Genomic DNA, 27054 nt, shown 5'->3' on the forward strand with positions numbered 1-27054 from the left:
CACAGTCTCTCTGCTCATTGAACACCCTGCGGCGCCACATTTATAGGCTAGGTGTAAAACAAATAACACCAGCTTATCTGGGGATGCAGACTGGCCTCACGTGAGGAAAAAGCTGTGTCCTAACATAGCTGCTGACATTTACTCTGTTGTCGAGCTATCAAAGTACTTTTAAATTTGGAATCTGATCTAAACACAGCGGCTCTTCAGAAATACTGCAGCAGCCGCCCGTTGCCGCTGACCTCGATGTATCACTTTCTGTTTAACATCCTGCTGTGGAAGTCTTGAGACAGTAAGATGGATAGGTTGAGTGTGCAGACTCCAGTTTCAAGGAGTCCTCAGGTGTGAAGCTGGTTGCTAAGGACTCCTGGCTCCTTAGCAACAGCAGGAGATTAGTGTGACACCATCAGCAGGCAGCAAGCCCACACATCCAACCTGCTGCTGCTGCTGCTGTGAGACATGGTGTCTGGAAAACAAGGTAAATTTATTGATTGTTTATGTGCAACACAGTCTATAAATATTTTAGTCTCATATTTTTAGTCTGATTTATTTTCTCTCTGATTCTTGCAGGGATTCAGTCCAGATTTGGTCCCTCAAACAGGTGAAGTAAAATATTTTTATGAATGTCTCTGACTAATGTTTAACGTACAACAAATTACCAATCTTGCAAAGTTGTAGATAATAGCTACTTTTAAGAAATGTTAACTGTTGAATATTTATTAGTGTGTTTCACATTTATTTATTCACTTATTTAAATATATTTTGTGTATTTACTGTATTGTATATAATATACACTTTTAACTCACCATTTCAACTGTTAATTCACTACTTATAGCTAACTGTAAGGAATATAAAGTTAAAATAAATAGTTAGCTTAAAGTAAAAGATATATAGTTGAACTAGTTAGCTAAATGTAATAAAGACACAGTTGAAATAGTTAGCTATGGGTAATGAATAAACAGTTGATATAGTTAGCTAAAAGTGACAAAGAAAAGTTAAAATTGCTTAAAGTATCGAAGAACCAGTTAAAATATTTAGCTAAGGGTAATGAATAACATATAGTTAGCTAAAAGTAGCATGTATTGAAATAGCTAAAAGTAACAAATAAACAGTTAAAACAGTTATCTAAAAAGTGACAAAGAAACAACTAAAATGGTTAGTTAAAAGTAACAAAGAAACAAAGTAACGAGTCAAAATAGGTAGCTAAAAGTAATGAATGAACGGTTGAAGTAGTTAGAAATAGTTAGTTAGCTAGAAGTAATGATATATAGTTGAAATAGCTAAAAGTAACGAAGAAACAGTTTAAACAGTTAGCTAAACATTTAGAGCATACAGTTGAAACTTAGCTAAAAGTAATGAAGAAACAAACAAAATAGTTATAAGAAACCTTTGGAAGAGTTAGATAAAAGTAACGAACAGTTGAAATAGCTAATGAAACAAGGAAACATTTAATATGGTTAGCTAAGAGAAACAAATTAACAGTTAAAATAGTTAGCTAAGAGTAACGAATAAACCCCCGCCAAGTGGGGCAAGAAAAAAAAATTATTACGGGTCCTTGAAAAGTCAAAGTCAAGTTTTTAAATTTTGTCTGTGTACATTTGTGGGAACCCTGTCGTTAGCTAAGAGGATTGAAGAAGCAGTTGAAATAGTTAGCTAAACATAATGAAAAACAGTTGAAATAGCGAAAAGTAATGAAAAAACTTTAAATGGTTGGTTAAAAGTAACAAACAGTTGAAATAGTTAGCGAAACATTAGCCTAAGTATTTGATGTAGTTGTCTACAAGTAAGTTTAACTCCTCCTGTGAAGTGTCCATTACTTGATGTTGGTATGTACCTGATTAATGACACAATACTTTAACGTAGTTATGTTTCTACAGGAGAGGTTATAATTGTTGAAAATACAGTACATCAATAGGCACTTAAGTATTTTTATGTCTGCTAATAAAGTGCAGTTAAAGTGAAGTGTACTACATTTTTTTTATGTGTGACTGTTCATTTACTGTCCCTCATCGAAGGGTCACAGTGGAATAAAAAAAGACTACAAGCTTAAACCACGACTGTAAACTTTTCTCTCTCAGTCAGTCCTGCAAAATGAAAATCCTCTCATGAAACTGTACGACTCACAGATAAACTTTGACTGTTGTGTCTCTGAGTTGATTAGTGGCCACATTGAGGTTTGGAGTTTAAAGCCAACGTTTTTTAACTGAAGAGTAAGACCAGTCTTTGGATGTCAAAGTTCTGCCAGAGACGAAAACCCTCAACACAGATGGGAAACCCACTGAGTGATTGCACGTTCGCCCTGGGCCCAAAGTCTCTGAATTACACTCGTATTTAAAGCTGATTTGTGTTTTTTGGGAATGTTATGTTTTCTTGGCAGGATCTTGGAGCTGGCGCAGCACAAAACCTCAAAAGCAGTTTGGGCCACAACTCCTTGGTGAGTAGCTGAGTCATATGATATTTTTCCTCTTGATTAAAATGGGATTCTTTCTTACATATGTGAAAACAAACACAACTTTTGTGATACCACAAGAAGCTTCACAGTGACCTCTGTTCATTATAGTCTCGGTTTTTACAGTCTGTAAAGCTCTTCATCATTGCAGGGGTTTTGTTCCAGCTGTTACATCATATGAAATTGTATGTTTGTTCATTGATCTAGTGTGAAATTGACTCCCAGAATCCAGGAGCCTATGTGGTCAGTGTTTCCTTCCTTGAGTGCAGTTTCTTTAAGCTACTTAATTAAAGACAGATGTTTGGCACGCTTTAAATGTGCGGTTAAAAAGCCGAAACAATGGGGAAATGAACAGAACGGTCACATGTGATTGAAAGTATCATTCTTTCATATTGTAGTCGCCTGCTTGGAAAATATGTATTCTTCTTCTGCGCCAACATTGTCATCATCTCAACTCCTTATTGGAAACTTTTCATCTTTTTATTGATCAGTGGGAAGCTGAGCTGGGGCAACCAGGAGCCAATATGGCCCATCTCCGCCTCAGCGCTCGGGGCCGTTCCAAGTGCAAGAATCCAATACCTAGCCAGGCACAAAAGAGACTTCTCAGCAAGGGAGGACCACCGGAGGTAACAGTAGCCTGTCTGCACCCTGAACATTATTGATGACTCTTATCAAAAAGGCATGAGAGGCAGGGGGGGCTGTTTGTGTTCATGCTCCAGAGGACCGTACACAGACCTTTTATGTAGAGCTGCATCGACATATTTCAGAAAATTTTTGCAAAGCTGACAGGGAGTATCGACTTTGAAGTCTCTCCGATGCTCTTTGGCACGGAGTTGATTCAGGAAATGCAAACTGCAAAGTGATGTTCAGGACTGATGCCAGTTGCATCACGATCTGAGGTGAACACCCCTGAGAGCTGTCAGGATCAATTAGCGCACGAGGAGCTGTGATGGCAGCTCCTGAGGCTTTTATTTTGACATTGTTTGTTGTTTCCCCCCGTCAGCTGTCACATTAAAAGCACAGTAACATGCAGTGTAATTCAATAAGAGGCCCACACAGGAAGTGCAGCTCCGAGAACAAATGACAGTAATTTACTGTAATTGAAGATGACTGCAATCACCTGCTGGTTGAGTTCATCAGAGATTTACAGTAGAGATTCAACAGCTGTTGATTCAGGCTGCTGAATACAGACAGTTTGTTTGTATTGGCTTGTTTTGTATTGATTAGTTGAATATAAGATATAGATTGTAATAATTATGTTACTTCTGATAATTACACTGCTGTTCCGCATCTAATCACATTACTGCAGCCATGTAGTCTAGTCCATTTTGTTATTTCTAATCTGATTATCTGGCAGACTGTCTGGTCCAGCTCCACAAATTATTATACAATATTACTGCTGTAATACCTCAGTGTCATAGTGTGGCCATATGTAGGGCACGGCAACTGTGACTTTCATTAAATACAAGACTGTAACTACTGATATTTTTCATTATGGATTAATCCGCAGATTATTTCCTCGATTAATAATTGTTTTTGTTATAATAGTGAAAAATGCCCTTGGCAGTTTCTCAACGCCCTGGCTGATGTCTTCATATGGTTTGTTCTGTTTGACCAACGGTGTAAAACGTTAAGGTACTCAGTTTGCAATGATTACAAAATAAAGAAAAGCATAAAATCCTCACAATTGATTAGCTGGAATCAGTGAATGTTTGGCATTTTTGCTTGGAAAAATCAGTTACTAAGGTATTTACAAATGAATTCTGTCAATCGACTTGTAGTTTCATTCATTCATTCATTTTCCGCAACTTATCCTGTTAGGGGTCGCAGGGGTGCTGGAGCCTATCCCAGCTGACATTGGGCGAGAGGCAGGGTTCACCCTGGACAGGTCGCCAGACTATCACAGGGCTGACACATAGAGACAGACAACCATTCACACTCACATTCACACCTACGGACAATTTAGAGTCACCAATTAACCTGCATGTCTTTGGACTGTGGGAGGAAGCTGGAGCACCTGGAGGAAACCCACGCTGACACAGGGAGAACATGCAAACTCCACACAGAAGGGCTCCCCCACCCTGGGTTCAAACCAGGAACCCTCTTGCCGTGAGGCGACAGTGCTAACCACTGCACCACCGTGCCGCTGTAACCTCGTTTTTCAAAACCTTAAGGTACTCAGTTCGCAATGATTACAAAATAGAGAAAGCAGAAAATGAGGAAAACAGAAAGGAATCTCTTTGACAGCAGTGTCTTCAAAGCAGCGTCTCAAATACTTACTTAAAGGCTTAGTGATTTCCCCATCTGCTGCACGCTGTAGTTTTAAGCAAACATAACTCAAATGAGTAACTTTTGCATTTGTTAGGGACTATTTTCAGTCCGATTGAGTCAAAATAAACCAGACAATACTTTTTAGACGGATAAATTCATAGTTTTCATGGGATATGTTTGATAATGACAAAAATCACCAGCCTTATCCTTAACAGTTCACTTAGGAATGACTTTGCCAAGATGACCCATTCCTTAAATCCTTAAACATGATCTGTTTTCGTCCACATATTTGCTTTAAGAGAAGAACAATGAGCTGAGAATGAAACTGTCAGCCGTGAGCATTCGACCTTGGTCATGTGTCATCCCACTGTCTCGACTCAGTGTTTAACAAATTTAAATGTTTTTGTGGGTGCAGATCATTTTCCAGTCGTACCTCCGTCATCAGCGGTGCGCTGACACTCATCCATTGTTCTGTATCTCCCCTCCTCCTCCCCCCTCCCTCTGGCTCAAGACGCTCTTTTGTCTCAGACCCACAACATAACATATAATGGATGTGGTAATAGCCTCCGTTTTCCTGCAGGAAAGAGGAGGAGGAGGAGGCGAGCTTCTCCAGGAAGACCCAACATCCTTCCTCTAAGGCTTCCCAGTATGAGCAGATTGTCCGTTTGTCAACACCCAGAACCAGGAGCTCCCAGGAAGCAGGGTAAAAGCCTCATTAGACATCAGACACAGGCGGTAAAGTGAAGACAAGTGCAGCTGAACCAAACAAACCCAGGTTAAACTAGTGCTGTGATGTTTGAGGTTATTTAGGAGCCCAGTGTTTGAGCTCTGAGCTCAGTAAGTGTTGATTTTTTTCTTGGAAATCATCACTGAAACAGCTGTTTGTTTAACTCACAAGCTAACGTCTGACCTAAAATTAGAACACTCAGTTCTCAGACACAGTACAACCATATCTGCTGTGCTACTGTGAAGTTATGTTGGTGTTTTTGTTTTGGTGACTTGCAGGTCAAAACTTTGAAATGTTTAGGTAACTTATATTTGGTGAAAGTGAAAGTTTTTAAAGCCATCGAAGTTACTGTATGTACAACCGTTATTATTATATATTTTTTAAGGTCCAGTGTGCTGGATTTAGGGGGATGTATTGCCAGAAATTAAAATTAAATTAAATTGGATATTTATATTTAATATTTTTAATTAATATTAAATTAATATTGATACTTTAATTGATATTTATTTAATATTTATGATATTAAGTTTATTTTCTTTTGTGTATAATCACCTAAAAATAAGACTTATGATATTTTAGTTACCTTAGAAGGAGCCGAGGAGCTGGACCTCGTCCATAAATCAGCATGTTTCTACAGAAGCCCAGAAAGGACAAACCAGACACTGGCTCTAGATAGGGCCATTCCCGTTTTTGGATTGGCCTATCCGGGATGAGAGCTTCAGAAAACACAGATTTGTTTTTGTGTGAAACTGTTTTATTTAGGTTTTTTTTCGTGCTTTAAATCACTAGCTCTGTTTGTTTGGAGAGGAAGAGACCTTTGCAGATAATTCGGTCCCCGGTAAAAACCTGAACGTCTGGATCTTAAGTAATCAGAGAAAAAAAAAAAGGTGAGCACACTTTAGTAAGTGCGTCAAATAAATGACATGAAATTAAAAAATGAATTCTAACCGGGAGAAGTTTTAGTGGGTTGCATTCTGCAATGCTCACCATTAGATGGCACACTGTTCCTTTAACTTCACTGTAGTGGGTATACTGTACAGCAGATACTCAGCATGCTTCACCCTGACAATTATCAGAAACAAAACAATTATCAGTGTGAATCACTTTATTTTCAGTGTGAACTAGAAATGGTTAGTGGGCCTCCTGGCACACCCGTCAGCAGAATCTTGCCAGCGGGCTGTAAATTTAGTATCGCTGCTGTACAGTATTGCAAAGTATAAACAGGATGTGCCTCATACTCAAATAGACTGAATGCTGTTGTAAGCTAGATGTATGAAAAGAAATTTTAAACAAATTTTGTATTTTTCTTACAGTCCATTAAGCATTAGTAATGATTAGGTTTCTTTTCTTTTGATAGTTTTGATTTTTTTGACGTAGGAACATTAGCTTGTTGGTCTTTGTTGTTTTACTCACTTTTCTCACAAGATGTTGTAACTGGTGTTGAAATGATTAGTTGATTAGTCTAAAAATAAACTGTACATTCTGTTACACAAAACAAAGCCCGTATTTTTTGCACTTTTCTCTAAATTTTTGCTTTTGTAAGTGGAATAATGTCGTCCTGAGGAGAGAAAGAAGTTGCATTACCTCTGTGTGTGCTGTAATCCGAGCTTTTCTGTTTCTTGTTTTGGAAGGCAGGCTGGCCACACATGCATGTTAGTGCATGCTAACGCTGATAACCTGTCCTGACCCACGGTGGCTGTAAGTGTAATACCCACCCCGCGGTTCCCCACCAAGTTATGGTGCATTCCAGGCAACCCGTAACTCGTGTTTTTACAACCTTCTACCCATGAAAGTGCACTGGAACGGCAGTCAAACCCGTTACCACCCATGAACTCGTACCAGATTGATGTACTTCCAGTTACGCTCTCTGACATCACACAGCCCTCTAAACCAATTACCTTACTCCTCTAAACAACAATGGCAGCCCCATGGATGCAGTGTTGTTGCAGGTGATACAGGGTGAGAAACAGACAAAAAATAACCCTAATGTCAGCGCATTATTGGCAGCTGCTCTAACAGCTAGCTTCCAGTGCAAGAATAAATCAATACAAAATACGTTTCCAAACACACAGATAACGTAAAATAAAAAGTATCATAGCATCTGTGACCTTATGCGCCGTTTCTCCTCCTCCGTTTCACTCAAATGAACAAGGAACCAGCACCTTTGGCGATAGAAGTGATCGTGAGGTGCCTTATGGCTGCACGGGCCGCGTCGGGCGGTGGGTGGGCGGGCCCTCCTGCCCCGCCTGTCTGGGGTGTGTCTCTGGCTCTCTGGGGGTGCCGGCCTTCGCCGCCCTGGGTCCTTGGGCCTGCGTGGTGTCCTGCAGCCTCTGCGGCTCCCTGGTCTTGGGGTCTGGGCGCTCCTGCGGTCTTGGGGTGCCATACCGCCCCCCTTCCCCCGCAGGGCTGGCCCTGGACCCTGGTGATGGTTTTCATAAACACATTGGGAGGGTTCAAATACACGTATGCATGTTCGATACTTCAGCTCCATGACGCATCGCAAAGAACCGATGGGATCACTCCAAAGGGGCCCACTTGCTTCTCAAACCTACCACACCGCGCTGGCAACTCTTCTCTGTAATTGGGCTTTCCCCCTCCACCAAGACTCTCACATTTTTGGTGTTCAGTATAGACTTCTCTTTTGTTTTTGTTTTTCAGTACAGTATAGTAGACATGTATACGTTTATTTTTGATAATCTGCATGGAGCACAACCACCTCAAGGCCACAATACATTAGCTACACTGCCTGTTTCTCCCCTGTTTTTTTTTTTTCGTTTGTTTGTTTATTTGTTTGTTTTTCCTCCTTCTTCTCCGCATGCACTGTCACTATATAACTCAGGACTTAAGCACCTGCCCCCTCCCCCTTGCTTGTTTCCTTACTTTCCCCCTGACACACTTTGGTGTATCACGGCCCTCTCTGACTCATATTAGGAAGTTTTTCCAATAAAGGCTGTTAGGCTAGTCTCCAGGGAGGGTGGGTGACGGTCACAACCACGCATTATGGGTATAAAATACTTGACTGCAAGATTAACAGTGCATCAGTCTTCACAAGAAGCTTACACCCTTTAGTGGCGCTAAGCTATGAAGACCAATGCAGACAAGAAAAAAAAAAAAAAAAAAAAAAGAAGTGATCGTGAACAAACATAAACCCTGCATAGTCTGCCATGTTGCTTTGACAGTTTGGCGTGACCTGCCTGGAACACTATGAATTCATGAGACGTGACGTGACTTGAAGTGGTGACTTACGAGCTCAGAAACTTGCCTGGAATGCAGCATTAACACTGTTATCTCCTTCAGCACAGTTGCTAGTGTTAGCACTGTTAGCCCTGCATTGCTAGCATGGCTAGCCTGCTTGCTACCGCCATTTTGGCTCCGCCACCTCGATGTTTCCTTCTGCTGTCAGAGGTGAGAGCTGTGTGCAGGTAATCCCGTCCCAGACTCTGATTGTCGCTTATAGAACCTTTAAATGTAACTGAACTAAGCAGAGGACAGTGTTGGTCAGTACTTCAATGAGTTTTTATTGTATTGATTATCTTGTCTCCACTGACAGCAACAATTTGGAAACAAATTCATCACATTAATTCGTTTAATGTTAATGTTAGGAAATATGTTCAGTACGTACACCAGCACTATGACAGAGTCTTTGACGTTTCTGTTTTACAGATTATTTCCACATCCAGCTCCAGTAGACCTCCATGTCACTGTTTTTTTTTTTTTTTTTGGCAGATTTGTGTCTTTAAACTCCAAAGCTTTCCTTTTCTCTCAGGGGGGCCCTCGTACAAACCAAAGTCTAGAGTTTGATCGCAGCAGAATAAAACCTATCATAAAGTTAAATATGAGAAGTCCAAGCAGAGGCTCCGCTCCAACACTAACGTCTCCACGCTGTGTGAGGAAGCCAGCGTTTGGACATCTGTTATTTCAGTGTCAGACTGTGGGAGAGCGAGGAGCACAGACAATAGAGCTTATTGTCCAAAGTTCAGGACCCGTGGGACGCTTGCAGACAGCCGCGGAAGTCTTTTTATAAAACCTGAACGCAGCAGCAGAACATGTTGTTGGGCAAAAATACACCATTTACACAGGGTTTACAAACACAAAATGAATATTTGTTTTTGTAATTTAAATAACAGACATTGCATTGATTGATTTTTTTTAATGCACTGCACAGTAAATAATCATCACCAGCTGTCGGAACTTAATCCTCTCATCCTGTTGCTCCAAAAAAAAACAACACAAAAATAAATGAATTAATAAATAAACCAGACAGAATACAAGGCAGCACATGGCAGATACAAATTAAACACTTTATAAAATGACACGTTATGTGCTGTCAGGGAATAAAAGTGCCAACTTAGTTTCAACCAATATTTGAGAAACTGAGTTAGTTAAATCTTTGCCACCGGCCACTTTATTAGGTACACCTTACTAGTACAGGGTTGGACCCGTTTTGCCTTCAGAACTGTCTTAATTCTTGGTGTCATAGATTCAGCAAGGTGCTGAAAACATTCCTCAGAGATTTTGGTCAATATTGACATGATGACATCACACAGTTGCTGCAGATTTGTCGGCTGCACATCCATGACGAGAATCTCCCGTTCCAGCACATCCCAAAGGTGCTCTATTGGACTGAGATCTGGTGACTGTGGAGGCCATTGGAGTACAGTGAACTCATTGTCATGTTTGAGATGATGTGAGCTTTGTGACATGGTGCGTTATCCTGCTGGAAGTAGCCATCAGAAGATGGGTACACTGTGGTCATAAAGGGATGGACACGCTCAGCAACAATACTCAGGTAGGCTGTGGTGTTTAAACCATGCTCAGTTGGTACTAAGAAAATCTCCCCCACACCATTACACCACCAGCAGCAGCCTGAAGCGTTGATACAAAGCAGGATGGATCCATGCTTCCATCTGAATGTGGTTTTTCCAATCTTCTATTGTCCAGTTTTGGTGAGCCTGTGTGAACTGTAGCCTCAGTTTCCTGTTGTTAGCTGACAGGAGTGGCACCTGGTGTGGTCTTCTGCTGCTGTAGCCCATCTGCTTCAAGGTTGGACAAGGTGTTGTTGCTTCAGAGATGGTCTTCTGCACACCTTGGTTGTAACCAGTGCTTATTTGACTTCCTGTTGCCTTTCTATTATCTTGAACCAGTCTGGCCATTCTCCTCTGACCTCTGGCATCAACAAGGCATTTTCACCCAGAGAACTGCCGCTCACCTTTGTGACACGACTCTGTGATATATATATATATATATATATATATATATATATATATATATATATGTATGTTTATATATATATATAGTTTTTTTTTTTTTTTTCATTTTGCTTTGATCAGATAGTGGGAGAGTGAGAGCGGTCAAAAACAAGATTCTTGCAGTTTCATGGTATGCATCTTATGTAGCCACTGTGCCACGAGGACGCCCCATCTGTGGTACTCTAAATGTAAGGTGCACTTACTGTAGCTATTCTCTCAGCTGTTGTATTCAGCGACTGTCTTATTCTGGTCCTCTGTGGGATACAGTTGAAAGCTCCAGCATATGTAAATGGGCCTTTATGTTTAGAATATTTACCACAAATATGTTTAAAATGCGCTGTACAATAACACATTTTCTAGAGACAGTGCCTGCAGCTGTACGGCAGAGGGATGGTAGTTGGTTTTCAGGAAAGAGAAAAGAAACAAAAAACATAATATGATGAGAAAACTACTACTTTAAGAAGAAAACATTCATTCATGTCAGAAAACTGTTTGTTTGAAGACTGTCCGTATGAATCCTGCAGGCTGTATACAGTATATAAACATGTACACATGCACATACAAACTCATCCAGTCCATGTACATTCAGTATTTATGTTTGTACACTAACTGTGTAGTGTACAACCTACAGACACTTTAATTGTACGTAAACCTTTTATTTTTATGCCTCTGTTCCATTGATAGCTGTGGCTGGAGACATTATGTTTTCAAGTTATCTGCCCGTCCCTCTGTCCTATTCTCGTGAATTTCAATTCTCAAGAATGCCTTTCAGAGAATTTCTTCAAATTTGGCAGAAACATCCACTTTGAGTAAAAGATGACCTGATCAGAATTTTGGGACCATAGGTTCACTGTGAGCTTGCATCAGTTTCATTCTCGTGAACATGATATTTCAAGAGCACCTTAAGGGGAATTTCTTCAGATTTGGCACAAACATCCCCAAAGACTCAACTATGAACTGATTAGAACTTGGTGGTCAAAGGTCACAGTTACCCCAACTTCGTCTGACTCATTCTTGTGAATGCAATACCTTGAGCAGATTGCAGGAATTTCTCCAATGGGAACAAACATCTACTTGGACTCAACACTGAACAGATTAGATTTTGGTGGTTGTAGGTTAAAGGTCAGGGTCACTGTGACCTTGCATCCATCTTATTCTCGTGAAAACGATATCTCAGGAACACTTTGAGAGAATTTCTCCAAATTTGGCACCAACATCCACTTGGACTCAACTATGAACTGATTCGACTTTTGTGGTCCGAGTTCAATGTCATTGTGACCTTGCATCCGTCTCATTCTTGTGAACACAATATCGTAAAAAGGCCTTGAGGGAATTTCTTCAAATTCGGCTCAAGCGTCCAACTGGACTCAACAATGAACTGATTAGAATCTGGTGGTCAAAGATGAAGGTTACTGTGACGTTGTCCGACTCATTCTCGTGAACGCAATACCTCAGGAGCACATTGCGAGAATTTCTCCAATGGGAACAAACATCTACTTGGACTCAATAATGAGCTGATTAGACTTTGGTGGTCGTAGGTTAAAGGTCAGGGTCACTATGACCTTGCATCCATCTTATGCTTGTGAAAACGATATCTCAAGAACACCTTGAGAGAATTTCTTAAAATATGGCACAAACATCCACTTTGACTGAATTGTAGATCAAAGGTCAAAGGTCACTGTGGCCTCACAAAACATGTTTTGAGCCACAACTCAAGAATTCATGGCTAATTATGACAAAAGTTCACAGAAATGTCTAACAGGATAAAATGATGAAGTGATGACATTTCATATCTAAAAGGTCAAAGGTCAGCTTCACTTTGACATCATAATGTTCTGCATGATCTCTTTTCTGATAATTATACAACGTCATATCTCGGGAACAGAAGGGGAGACATTTGGTCAGATACTGAATTGGTGACACTAATCTTGGGTGTCCACCTTATTTGCCCACCCATTTATATAAACCCATATTCTTTCACATACTTGTGAACATAATGGTCCTGTCTGTCTTGTACTTTTATCCACCATGCTTTGTTGGACTTGTTCCCAGCTGTTTATTTACAGTATGTGTAAGTATGTTGAGGGAAATACAGAAACAACGGTTAAATTCCTTGCATGTGTACGCATATTATCAATAAAAGTGACTCTGATTCTTAAATACAGCTCAGTTAGGAAACTTGACTTTTCCGATGTCTCTCTGCAGGTCCCACATGCCTCCTCACACACCTCAGTGTGAGAATAACTGTCCCGTTTGGCACGTTGATCCCAGCGTGAAAGCTGCTGTGATCACACCGCGACTGCTGCAGCTCTCCAACCCCAAACTGAACCATCCAGATTTCCAGAGCAACAGAGAGGTGAGATCCTACAGCACTTACAGACTGAGTAAACCCTACAGGCAGTGTGTTAATAGAGAAAGTCATCTGACAGGTTGCATCAGCGTTGTTGTACTGATTAAATAGATTTTAAATGGACTCCAACAGAGAAGATTTTTGACCCTGTCAGTTTGCCTTACTGTTAAAAGCTTCTCTCCTCCAGTTTTCAACAATCAGTGAGGGCTGTTCAGTTGCAGTCACTGGATTCACAGTATATTTGCATGAATGTAATGAAGTATCTTTATTTTCAGTTATTAAATTCATAGGATTATCTGAAAACACATTCTCCTCTCAGTTCTCCTCAAATTAGAATTACAGAAAAAGCACTTTATATTGCAGTACATATTGATATTATGATAAAAAAAATATATATATACACTGTAGTAGAGAATGAATCACGTAGCGTATGTCAGGAATGATGAGGATTTGAAATAGGATTTTTAACAAATCTAAACCTCCCTCAGCCAGTTTTTCTTCAACTGATGGTTTAGGACCAAGTCATCTCAATAGATCTTAACCACAAAGTCGTATGAAGTCTGAATTCCCTCCGTCTGTCTGTGCACCACAGAGCATTGAATCCGTGGTCTCCTTTGCTTCCAAGACGGCTCGAATCTCTCAGCGACTGGTCCAGCTGTCACTGCCCAGACTGAAGCAGAGCAACATCTGCCTGGAGCTCGGACACCCAGTGGAATCAATCTGGACTGTAAGAACACCTACTGATAAATCATCTCAGTGTTTATTGGTACAGTTTGTTTTAAAAGCTCCTGAACAGTGTAGAACTCAAGATCAAGTCGTTCTTGAACTCTTTCAGAATAGTCTTGGCTGAAACACTTCGACACAGTGAGAACAGTTCTCTCTGCGTGTCTGTAAGTTTGACATCAAACAGTCAATTAAAATATTTTCCAGCTGTTTAAACCAGCTCTCTGTCATAAACTGTAGAGCTGTTCTCACATGATGAGGAGTTCTTTCAATTAGTTGTGGAATTTTCCAATCACTGTCATCAGCCAAATGTGAGTTTGACACATCGTCCGCTTACACGCCATGCCAGACTTTTATTGGCTATATGTCCTTATGATCTGTGGTTTTGCACTCTGGCTCATATTTTGACAGATGAAACATTTAACGATGAACAGAAAAATGTGTAATGACCAAAGATCCTTTGGTTGAACTTGAACATGATTAACATCTTTTAAGACATGCTTTCTGGGGTGGTAGTTTCCTAAATTCTCGATGGAACAGCTGTCAGTGCTAAAACTTTGACAAAAGGTCTGTTCCTCTAAAATCAGGTTTCAAAGGCGGCGAGGAGAGCCACAGCGAGTGCTCGTGTTGAAATGCTCGCAACACCAAAACAGCTTTCCAAGGACTACATCCCTCCACGAGAACCAGAGTGGAGCCAGTGAGACGTTCTGTTCTTCTGAACTTCCATCAACATCACAACTAAGTCAGTCCTTTTGTAGTTTGTGAAGATAATTCAGTGTCAGACTAAACCAGCAAAACTTAGATCTTGATTTTTATAAATGATTAAGACAGTAATGATGGTTGTAGACATTAAGCTTCTTCTTTTGCTCCACCAGCCATCAGTGTTTGGAGGGTTACTGTCAAAACATGTTCCTCTATAGATTACTGAATACATGCCCTAAAATATAAACAAGGTAATGTGCTAAAATTGTCTTGATGAGCTCATTTGTCTGGTGCGTGTACACTTACTGGCCACTTTATTAGGTACACCTGTTCAACTGCTTGTTGACGCAAATAGCTATTTGAAGTTCAAACTGAGCATCAGAATGATGAAGAAAGGTGATTTAAGTGACTTTGAATGTAGCATGGTTGTTGGTGCCAATAGTTGGTGGAGTATTTCAGAAACCATCACAACCATCTCTAGGGTTTACAGAGGATGGTCCCAAAAAGAGAAAATATCCAGTGAGCCAAAATGTCTTGTTGATGCCAGAGGTCAGAGGAGAATGGCCAGACTGGTTCAAGATGATAGAAAGGCAACAGGAAGTCAAATAAGCACTGGTTCCAACCAAGGTGTGCAGAAGAGCATCTCTGAAGCAACAACACCTTGTCCAACCTTGAAGCAGATGGGCTACAGCAGCAGAAGACCACACCAGGTGCCACTCCTGTCAGCTAACAACAGGAAACTGAGGCTACAATTCACACGGGTTTTCTCACCAACACTGGACAATAGAAGATTGGAAAAACCACATTCAGATGGAAGCATGGATCCATCCTGCCTTGTATCAACGCTTCAGGCTGCTGCTGGTGGTGTAATGGTGTGGGGGAGATTTTCTTAGTACCAACTGAGCATGGTTTAAACACCACAGCCTACCTGAGTATTGTTGCTGTGCGTGTCCATCCCTTTATGACCACAGTGTACCCATCTTCTGATGGCTACTTCCAGCAGGATAACGCACCATGTCACAAAGCTCACATCATCTCAAACATGACAATGAGTTCACTGTACTCCAATGGCCTCCACAGTCACCAGATCTCAGTCCAGTAGAGCACCTTTGGGATGTGCTGGAACGGGAGATTCTCGTCATGGATGTGCAGCCGACAAATCTGCAGCAACTGTGTGATGTCATCATGTCAATATTGACCAGCATCTCTGAGGAATGTTTCCAGCACCTTATTGAATCTATGACACCAAGAATTAAGGCAGTTCTGAAGGCAAAATGGATCCAACCTGGTCCAGTACCAAAAATGGAAATGTGTGCCTCATGTGAAATTTACACCATGTCCTAATAGGCAGCGAGCGGCACCATCTATTAACACTGAATGCATTAAATATGCACTTCTGTTACGTCATGTAAACAAATCACGTAGGCTACCCAGCAGCTGTGCGCTTAACTGGAGATGTAACCACTTAAAAGATGGGCAACAAACAAAAAACACATGTTTTATATTGTGATATTTACTGTAAATAACAGACGATATAGCCAGTGGTAGGCAGGTTATTATTAGTGATGGTCATTTACCAGAAACTTTCAGCTCCCTGGTGATCTACCTCCAGCCAGCTGCCACCTTATTTAGGTTTTTGTTTTAAAATGAGGAAGGGTTGTGTAGATAATACTCCACTTCAAATTCGTAAATCAGCCATTCCTCGTCTACTGCGGAGCTTTGACTGTTTTTTTTTTCTCTGTTCTTGAAGGCATCACAGGAGCGCAGTGGCTCGGAGCAGTTGGGCTGAGTGTTCCTGGGGAATAAAAGTTCTCCAGTTGGACTCACCTCTTTCCACTCACCTCCTCCGGCATCGGCACACTTTGGCCTTTGTTTGGTTTTCATTTGCTTTCACTTTACAAAATCTTACACTTCACCCTGTTCACTCACATCTACATCACTGACTCACCTTTGTCACAACAATAATAATAAATTGACTCGTTCTTGGACAAGTGGACATTCGAGAAACTGCAGTTTTTGGCACTTCCACATTGGCTTTGTCTTTCACCCCTAGACACTGGTGCTTGGGTGGGAATGAAATGTGTAAAAATTATGTGCAGGCAAAATGAAAACAACACCAGTGCAAAGCGATGTGGATTTTTTGTTATGGTGGATGCACGATTTAAGTATAAAGAGCAAGAAAGTTTGTGTAGGGTGAGCAGGTCAAACAAACATGGACTTTAAACCAGTAGTCCCATGTGTTTGTGTCCCATGTGAAACCAAAGGTCAACCACGCAAAGTACGCAAATTTTTGTCACTTGTGCCCATACGTAGTTTTTTCAACCGAAACCCTGACAAAGTATTTTTTGTTCTCTAAACTGTTTCCAAACATTAACGTTAAGGGCGGCAATAGCTCTGCTGTAGCTGTTGCATTCAGTTAGGACACTTTGTTAATGTAAATAAAACAAAAACAAAGAAAGTAATCTCTTCCAGTAATCTATTTTCAAAGACAGTAACTGTATTCAGATTATCTGTCGGCGAGCAGTGATGCACTAAAACACCAAAAAATGCCAAAAAGGAAAAGTCAAAAGTCGATAAAAATGAGAAACAAACACACAAACACAGCAGAATCTACTAACAGGATTTAAATGGTGGCATGAAAATAAACTTAAGCAAATGAATATTAGTAAATCTGCCATTAGTTTAATATGTTAAAATCCCAAACTTGAGACGTCTGGAGAGGAAACGTGAGTGAGAACAACCCAGCAGCATCTGTTTCTTTTCAGTTCTGTTGGGTCGTCTGTTGATATCGTTACCATGTGTATAAAAGCTTGAACAAAAAGTTTTGGAGTGGATGTTAGGCAATGAAAGATTGACGGTTTATATGTCAGAGCTTTTGAAAAAATCAGAGCATAGGAGATGAATAATGTTAGGAATTAAAACATGTCTGTCTAAGATCTGCAGCTTTTGTCTGAGCCTCAGTTTGATACTGAGATCCACGGGTTTTTTCCTCAGCAGCTGAGCTGGACTCTGCGTTTATATCACAAACATGTGTCTAAGAATCTTTGCACACACAGTGGCAATTCACTGACTTTTATTTTGTAGATGTTTTTGCCTTTAAGGAGTAATTTTCTGAACTGCAGCGACATTGTGCTTTCTTTGTCAGTTCCACCACTTCCTCTCCCTCTCTCTGAAGTGTTTGATTTGGGACAGATGTGTGTCTGCCATGTGTATTTGATATTTTATACAGAGTCACTCCAGACCACTGTGTGCAGTCTGAGTGTGAGAAAACTTCACCAAAGCCTTCAGAAGCTCCCCTTTCCCCTTTAGAGGTCACGACTTGTTGAAAATACCACAATCTGGCTACAGTTTAGGTCACAAAGGGTGCTGGGGTTTCGGTTTGGAAAATTCACTGTAATCCCACTTACACTTGTGTCAGTGAGCATTATGTAAAAAGTAGTCACAGTTGATGTATTCAGAGGTGGAGACCTTGTGCTGTAATTTGATTTGGAGCACTGCAGGCGGTGGCAGCCAGCGTGGACTTTAGATCAGTGCAGGTTTGTGGCTTGGCCCGACTCGGCACGGCGAGACATCAAAGGAGATTGAACCTGTGTCCCGCTGGGAAGCTAATCTGGGATTAGCCTGCTGTGATCGGGACCTAGGAGCACAAGGTAATGAGGAGGAGATGGGGACAAGTGCTTTAAAAAAAGAGACTGAGTTTAGCTGGGGCTGCCCCCCAACTAAGAATTTTCATAGTCGACCAATAGTCATCATTTAGGGCCACTAGTCAACTAGTCGCCCGCATGTTTACGATATTAATTTGATGTATTAAATGATATATTTTGGTGGTTTGAGTTGAAGGTGTGAGAAAGAATAGTATCAGTAACATTGTTAACACTGTGCTACATTACAGAGAAATACAAAACCGTACTAATGAACCTTCATTAATATAGGCCTATATTTTATCTACAAGTGCACGTCACACACTGAGCGAGCCGCCTGTTACTGACGCTGTGGGCTAATGGTCATGTAGCTACTTCCATGTTTCAGATGATACGTCATGTTTGTAGTCGACCAATGAAGATGAGTTTACATATCACCTTGGGTTCGTCCTTCACCTTCTCAAAATGATCCCACACTTTGGATTTCCTGCCCGACATGTTATTAACTAGCCTGTGGAATAACCGCAGGTACCAGCCCTGGAAATTAACCTGACTCCTGTCTGACTGCTGAGCATGGACACTTCCTGTGTCTGTCCTTTCAAATTAAAGTCCCACATGATCCAGTCATATTGGTTTTGATTTATTCCGACAAGGCACACCTCCTAATAGTTTGTTTTTCTGCGACTAAGCAACCAATGAAATCTGGTCGACTAATGTTTGCTCAATTATCAGGAAGCAGCCCTAGTTTTAGCCAAACAAACATTTCTCAGAGGTTAAAATTTGGTTGAGTCTAACCTTCAGTAACCAGGTGGAGCTAAAGCCTTATTTAATAGGTCAACAGTTTTGTTTACAGTCAGTGTTTGTCACCAAAACACACGGGTGTTTGTGTATGCTGAGCAAACCCACTGACGCAAAAAGGGGACCCACTTATCAAAACATTGCTCTGTGGTATCACTAGTGGTCCAAAACTCCACAGTGTATCTTTAAGGGCAAGTCTGATCAGCATTTTTTTGTTGATGCTGCTTTTGTTTTTTCCCAACCGAATGTTTCACTCCTGTGTCAGAGAAAAAGTCACACAAGAATGAATGTTGTCATTCCTGACAGTATCATGAAATACAGTCTCAAAATTCACCAGAAAACTGAACACCTTTCTGACAGCAGGGGTTTCATAAACATTGTATTATATTGCGGGGCTGTCGTTTTGCATTTGGACAGACTTTTCTATTATTTTGTAATGCTTAAAGAATTATTTATGAATTTACGCATTACTTATTCAGCAATTCTTTGATAATTGACTCTTCGCTAAGTCCCGGCCCCTGATGCAGATTGGCCAATCATAAGTCTACTAAGAAATCTGGACCCTGTGGCTGAACCAGTTGGGAACCACCGAATTTCAGTATAGATAATCTCTGAGAAGGCTCTGTTGCAAACAGTAAATATTGATTCATAATTATGTTAAGCTTATCTACGTCTTTGCAGTCAGTGGTTAGGTTCACTGCTGTCAAATGTTCTGTGCCACCAGCCTCACACAGGATGTGTGTGTACAGTTAGCCCACACCTTCTGCTAAACACAGGAAGTGGTTAAAACAAGACATCATGCCATTGCCCTGCTCTGTCAGATAATAATACAGGCACTTAGCCTAGGAGTGTAAGATTATTCCTGTGTTGATACATTCCTGCTTCCCACCTGAATAAAAGAAATAATATTTATCAGTTAAATCTTTAGGAACAGTCCGCTATGTGAAGAAAATAAACTCAAACCTGCTCTCCTAAAATTACTGCAGATCATAACGTGAGCCCAGTTATGATCCATCTCATTAAGCTTCCTTATAAATAGTTTTTGAGAGTCTATCTGTCTCTATTTTTTTGATGGCATGCTGTTACTCTGCAAACAACCGTGTCAGGGTGGAGTTACAGGAACTCTCTCCAAACAAAAACCTCTTTGGTAAATATTCCCTGAGCTGTGAGAAACTGGCAGCGGCAGCACTCTGTCTGTGCTGCTGTGGTTTTGAATCAGAACCAGTTGGACCAATACGTGTGCTGGACTGGACTCCACTCTGCAAACTCAGTGTTTACTTAATTAATCACCACTTATGCTGCATGAGATGAGGTACATCCATATGGTGTTACTTTGGTTTATTCAGGATGAAGTGATGTGTGGAAAATGAGTATCGTTAAGATGTAGACTTTTCAGGAGGGAAGGAAAGCAGCATGTTAGAGTTTGTATAAAGGTGTTTGAAAGAGTTTCATAAGTCCCAGAATGGTCAAATTCTATTTTGGAAGTATTTCAGAGGACCACCTGCATGTCATAATTTGGCTGAGGGTTCTTGACGTTGTTGCTCAATACAACATATATTATTCGACAACAGTGTGAATTTTACGTTGAATGTTGCTTAATGCTGACTGGCTAATTTTGGCGTGAGATGGATCTTCTCTGGTTGTGTTAAAATAAAAAAACATATTGTAAAGACACTCCCTCATTGTTCTTCACATTCTAAATTTCCTGCCACATGTTAGTGTTTTAAAAGTGTAGTTATTAATAGCACGTGTAAACATTGCATGCTTGATGGGTTCAACATGCAAATGTATCGAGCTTGACATCCTGTTGAATTCAATTAAAGCCCCCTGGTGTTGTGCCCAAGAAACTAGTAGTTGGTATTTTATTTGTGCTCAGGAATCTATAAAGAACCATGAAAAGATTTTTCCTTAATGGGCCAGTGATAGTACAAAAGTAAAAGAACAATAACTGTGGAAATGTTAGATCACTTCTTATTCTCAATATGTGTACACATACAAACACTTCATTGCATGAAGAACTTAGAAAATGGAAAGATAATACATAAGGTAATGTCTTAACATAGCATATCACAAAAATGTAATGAAAAAAAAAGCATTGGTTTAATATGCCATTAAAAAGAAATGTCCGTACAGTATGCCACAACAAGGTTCATTAAATATGTTATAATGTAGTATGTCAAAAAAAGTAAAAGAAAAAAGAAAAAGTCCTATTACTGTCTAGTAAAGGATTTTTAAAAAGTATATCATGATATATCATATCATGTCGCTCAAAAGTGATCAAAAAATGTCATAGTATAGTATGTCGCTCAAAACTAATAAAAAATGTCATAGTATACTATGTTGCCAGGATCTGAAAAAAATTGTCATAGTATGGTATGTCACTCAAATGTGATAAAAAAATGTCATAGTATAGCATGTCGCTCAAATGTGATAAAAAAAAAAAAAGTCATAGTATGTCGCTCAAAACTGATAAAAAATGCCATAGTATAGCATGTCGCTCAAATGTGATAAAAAATGTCATGTCGCCAAAATGTGATAAAAACTGTCATAGTATAGTATGTCGCCAGGATCTGAAAAAAATCGTCATTATAACATGTCGCTCAAAAGTGATAAAAAATGTCATAGTATAGTATGTCGCTCAAAAGTGATAAAAATGTCATAGTATAGTATGTTGCCAGAATCTGATAAAAATGTCATAGTATAATATGTCGCTCAAAAGTGATAAAAAAATGTCATAGTATGGTATGTCACTCAAATGTGATAAAAAAAAAGTCATAGTATAGTATGTCGCTCAAATGTGATAAAAAAAATGTCATAGTATAGCATGTCGCTCGAATGTGACAAAAAATGTCATAGTATAGTATGTCGCTCAAAAGTGATAAAAAAAATGCCATAGTATAGCATGTCGCTCAAATGTGACAAAAAATGTCATAGTATAGTATGTTGCTCAAAAGTGATAAAAATGTCATAGTATAGTATGTCACTCAAATGTGATAAAAATGTCATAGTATAGTATGTCGCTCAAAAGTGATAAAAAATGCCATAGTATAGCATGTCGCTCAAATGTGATAAAAAATGTCATAGTATAGTATGTCGCTCAAAAGTGATAAAAATGTCGTAGTATAGTATGTCGCTCAAAAGTGATAAAAATGTCATAGTATAGCATGTCGCTCAAATGTGATAAAAATGTCATAGTATAGTATGTCGCTCAAAAGTGATAAAAATGTCGTAGTATAGTATGTCGCTCAAAAGTGATAAAAATGTCATAGTATAGCATGTCGCTCGAATGTGATAAAAAATGTCATAGTATAGTATGTCGCCAGAATCTGATAAAAATGTCATAGTATAATATGTCGCTCAAAAGTGATAAAAAAAATGTCATAGTATGGTATGTCACTCAAATGTGATAAAAAAAAATGCCATAGTATAGTATGTCGCTCAAATGTGATAAAAAAATGTCATAGTATAGTATGTTGCCAAAATGTGATAAAAAATGTCATAGTATAGTATAGTATAGTGTCATCAAAAATGTCAAATAACCGTTTCGTACATATTTTCTGAACATCATCCACGATCCATTTCAATACTTTAACCTCAATACCTTACACTCAATACACTATTTGGCTATTTGGTTTTGGTTGAATGTAGTAACACCCTTTCACAGAAAATACATTCTGTGATAAATGCTAGTGCTGTTAGCTACAGTTAGTAATTTGGGTGGACAACTCTGCAGTTCCTTGTGGAAGTGAGAAGGAAAAGATACTTTGTGTTATCTGTTGACTTGTCCTGTGTGTGGCTCAATCATATCCTGGCTCCCTACACTGGCATTCAGTCATCAAAAATCTGAGACATCCAGCATTAAGTGGAACAAAAAGTCAGGTTGCACAAAGTGACGCAAACTGAGCCTGGCAGCTTCTAAATGGCAGATTCCTCACAGCTCTGCTGAGTCCTCTTAGCAACAGACAAAACCAGACTCCATTCAAATGCTGCACACACTCTCATCGGCTCTTATGGCACGCCATCACACACTCGGATCATCCTTTCACCGGAATGACTGGAGGACAGAGACAGAGCTGAAGCACATGTTCTCTGTCGTACATGATCAGTGCAGAAGAGCAAGAACATTTTGTTGCAGCATCAGGGCTTCATGACCTCTGACAGTAAGATCAGTAATCAACCTGATTGGGTTCATTACACTTTTAGTTTAGTTAGTTGCTTTGATGCATAGGCTGTATATTAAAAAAAAGGCAAAATAATCAAAAATAATGTTTTATCTCGTTCATGCAATCCTCTGTCTTATTCAAGCAGTGCATTTTGTGTAATCATGTACAAGAGCATCAGTAATCACCTTAATATTGCCGCTGGTAAAGGTGGAGCTCATTTTAAATGTTTTATATACTGCTGGGTCGTTTAATCCATAAGTATACATCATCATCATTTATGATGGACGTTTCCAGGCATATTTTAGGATGATTCAGGGGTAGTATGACAACCTGCTGTCTATCATCGGGCCGTATAGAGTGCCGAAGTCACGCCCCTTCCGGTGAAGCTCATGGGACCTTAGATCAGAAAAAATATGAATGGCAGTGAATGAGGAGAGAAATATTATCTTTTGGTCCCGTTTGAGTTGTGACATGAAATCCAAACATGTCGTTAATGAATTTAAAACATAAATTTTAAGGTCAAGAAAGTCATACTTTGTGGTAAAACTGTTGAGATATAAGCTTTTGAAAAAAACGTAATTAGAAAAACTACACAGGAGGCAGTCGCGTATGTGACGTCATAGCTTTCGCTCGCTTCCTGCAGCTTGGAGTGACTGCAACCTGGCACAAAACACACAGACATCTTTAATCATAAATCGATTAATCATAAAACAGTGGAATTTCAGCGGGGAGGCCAAGCTGCAGGAAGTGAGCGAAAGCTATGACGTCACATACGCGACCTCCTCCTGTGTACTCTTGAGTCTTTCTAATTAAAAAGCTTATATCTCAACAGTTTTACCACAAAGTATGACTTTCTTGACCTTAAAATTTATGTTTTAAATTCATTAACAACATATTTAGATTTCATGTCACAACTCAAACGGGAACAAAAGATAATATTGCTCTCCCCATTCACTGCCATTCATATTTTTTCCGATCTAAGGCCCCATGAGCTCTACCGGAAGGGGCGTGACTTCGGCACTCTATAGCTCTGGGTATCCAGCAACCACGAGCTTTTTTCATTTTTTCAGTTTCAGACATTTTTGGCTCAGCACCTGCATGATTTTGTTTGTGGATGTGCGTGCTTTTTCATTGCTATCCAGCAACCACTATCACCAGCGCTTTGGCAAAAACGCCAGGTGTCTAGAGCACAGAAACGCGAGGCGCATCACAACACAAAAATCGCGAGCAAAAAGCTTTATTCTCATTAAAACAGTTACAAAAAGCTGTCTCCAGCTGCTTAAACACTTTCTGTGTGATCGAGGCCTTACAGAGGTCCACGCTACTCCCCCACTGTCGTCAAATGCTGGCAGCGCCCCTGGTGTGAACATACCATAAACAAATATGCTTGTTTTCCAACTGAATAGGGGAAAACACCCCCAGGCACAGGAAACAGACACTGTGTGTGTGTGTGTGTTCTGTATTTCTATACATACGAGGACTCAAATGTCCTCATAAGCACATAAAAAACACTCAGAGTGAGAAGAGGTGAGCGTGTTTACTGTTAAAATTAAGTTATAATTTAGTACAAAGAAGTACAAAGAAAATGTGAATATCAGAGGTAATGTGTCTCTACTGTATGAATGTGTGTGTATGTGTGTGTGAGGCACATGCCAGTGTAAACACTCTGTCAAAACAGGCTGTTAAAAAGCAGCCGTGTGTTTTATGAGCAGTTGCACTACCTGTTGGTGTTGGTTTCTGTCAAGCTCATTGTGCAGACAGTTCCCACAATCAGAGCGTTTTCACTCCAGGCTCTTTGGCAGGAAACCTCATCCCCTCTCTCCCCCTCGCCCCGTCAGTCTCTTCACGCACACAGTTCAGGATTTGTTTTCTGCCCTGTAAAATGAGAAACTGTAGCCCTTCCCGGTCCACTTTATCAGCCTGGTTGTCTGATTTCAGGACATTTTCATTCCCCTACAAAAAATATCTAACACTGCTTTAATCAAACATCATTATCTGGTTGTATCGGCCTGAATAAATTCATTCTCAGAGTGGAATGATTTTGTCAAACTACCTCAGACTTCTCTTAGCCTAGGTTCATTTATTCCTGCTGATAAGAATTTATTTTACCTCTCAAGTAAAAAAGAAACTGCCCTTTGTATTTTCTCTTCTTTGATGTTTTTTTGGCAGCCCAAAAAAGAAGTGAGGGCTTCTTTGCTTCTAAAGGACTGAGAGCAAAACCTGACCTTTTAGATGAAATATCAAACTCCACTGTAGCTGCCTGAAACATCTCTAAATCACATCATGTCTCTTGCATGCCTCTGCAAAAGCTGAGAAATCCTCTATGTTTCGGTCTAGTTATGTAAAAGGCTTTGTTTGGTTTTTCTTTTATGCCCCTTTGGACCTGATCAGCATCAAAATACCAAAGGTAAGTGAAATATTGGATTGATTAACAGAACAGCAGCAAAGTGATTTTCTGTTCATGAATTATTGAATCGACCAATCGTTTCAGCTCTGTACTGTTTCAGTGGATTATCACAGGGATACAGATCTGACATGCACACAGCAGTTATTACAGGCTACTAAATTTCTTTTTCATATTTGTTCATTTCTATTTGGAGCCTTGATGTTTCAGGATGAGGATCCTATATTATTGGTTAGAATAGTAAATGTTGGTAAATGTTACTTTTTATCTGAATGTACTCTGGGTAGTTAGATTACTTTAGAGGGGGAAAATAGCCCTGCGACCGTGTGCGACTGACGATGCACTAGTACGCACTTACGGCAATTTAGAGTCACCAGTTAACCTGCATGTCTTTGGACTGTGGGAGGAAGCTGGAGCACCTGGAGGAAACCCACACCGACACGAGGAGAACATGCAAACTCCACACAGAAGGACTACACCACCATGGGTTCAAACCAGTAAACCTTTTGCTAGCCACTGCACCACTGTGCTGGTATTATACAGGTTTTTATTCAGGTTTGTTCAGGTTTTAGGGGCATTCTTTGGGGCATGTACACCACACATTCAGAATATGCACCTAAACTGGTCTTTTTACTTCAGTTTGCAACACACGGCCTCGTCTGTTTACATTCAGCTCTGTGCACTGTCATGGATACGTTATACACAAACTAGCTCGTCAACAGTTTGCAAGGCTTAGTAAAGATGCATGCCTGAGAGAAAAACCTACATTTCTAGTCAGAGGGAGGAGCACACCTAGTTTTAAACATTATGAAAGACTTAGATATCAACAGGTTTTTGAGTGTAAGAGTCACTTAAGCACATAATAATATTTAGTAATAATGTCTGCGTTGATATGACATATCATAAAGGTTGTGACATTATTTAAGTTTGTACAACAGTGTCTGTATATTTTGAATAGTGTATAGCAGTGGACTATGCTAAGGTTATAATTATATTTACTTTATTCTGACTTACATAGACAGCTCAGTAATTGAAAAACAAGTATGACAAAGAAATTTACTTAAATTGGCTGAAAACACTTTGTGACTGAACTCTGCTGAAACACGTCCAATCTCGTTCTCGACAGAAAGAAAAATATAGATTTTTTTTTAGCTCAAACTGGCCCCTGAGATCACATCCTTCTCACAAAGAGTGATCACAGGGAAAAACGGGACAATGAAATGACATCACCTGTCATTTGTTTAGCCCATGATGCCATTCAGCTCACATGTCCACCGCCCTCCTCCTCCCTCTACTACTGGACATGTTCCAGTTTTGTCCCTGGAAGTTCCTGGATAGCGGCAGCTGATTCCAGCAGCATCTATTGTGATGCCAGCGTTTCCTTAAATCTTTTATAGTCCTGCGAGCAGCTTAGCGTCCAGCTCCGCTCCCCGCTGACAGACATACATGGAAACAAAGGCTGGAAACAAAGGCACACTGTCCCCGATGGCCCCCTACTCTTTCTATACCATTGTATACCTCAACTTCCTCAGTGAGTTCGGACCCCAGACGTAGAGAAGCCGCAAAGCACACTCAAGTCA

At 40.0% G+C, this 27054-nt stretch overlaps 1 protein-coding gene across 3 annotated transcripts; it reads left to right on the top strand.

Annotated features, from left to right (window-relative positions):
• The first annotated feature begins 52 nt into the window (after positions 1 to 52).
• Positions 53 to 20826, top strand: spmap2l (sperm microtubule associated protein 2 like). 3 transcript variants are annotated; one of them, XM_033633775.2, is made up of 9 exons: positions 53 to 475; positions 568 to 598; positions 2375 to 2431; positions 2938 to 3072; positions 5298 to 5420; positions 12899 to 13049; positions 13636 to 13770; positions 14354 to 14508; positions 16219 to 20826. In XM_033633775.2, exons 1-8 carry the CDS (start codon positions 457 to 459, stop codon positions 14465 to 14467), a joined length of 765 nt encoding a protein of 254 aa, XP_033489666.2. In that variant the 5' UTR covers positions 53 to 456; the 3' UTR covers positions 14468 to 14508; positions 16219 to 20826. The 3 variants fall into 3 exon arrangements, with proteins under 3 accessions (XP_033489666.2, XP_078025688.1, XP_078025689.1); XM_078169562.1 differs by lacking the exon at positions 14354 to 14508; XM_078169563.1 differs by lacking the exon at positions 5298 to 5420.
• Positions 20827 to 27054: the final 6228 nt, after the last annotated feature.

The sequence above is a fragment of the Epinephelus lanceolatus genome, chromosome 7 (genome assembly GCF_041903045.1).
Source record: "Epinephelus lanceolatus isolate andai-2023 chromosome 7, ASM4190304v1, whole genome shotgun sequence".
Classification (NCBI taxonomy): Eukaryota; Metazoa; Chordata; class Actinopteri; order Perciformes; family Serranidae; genus Epinephelus; species Epinephelus lanceolatus.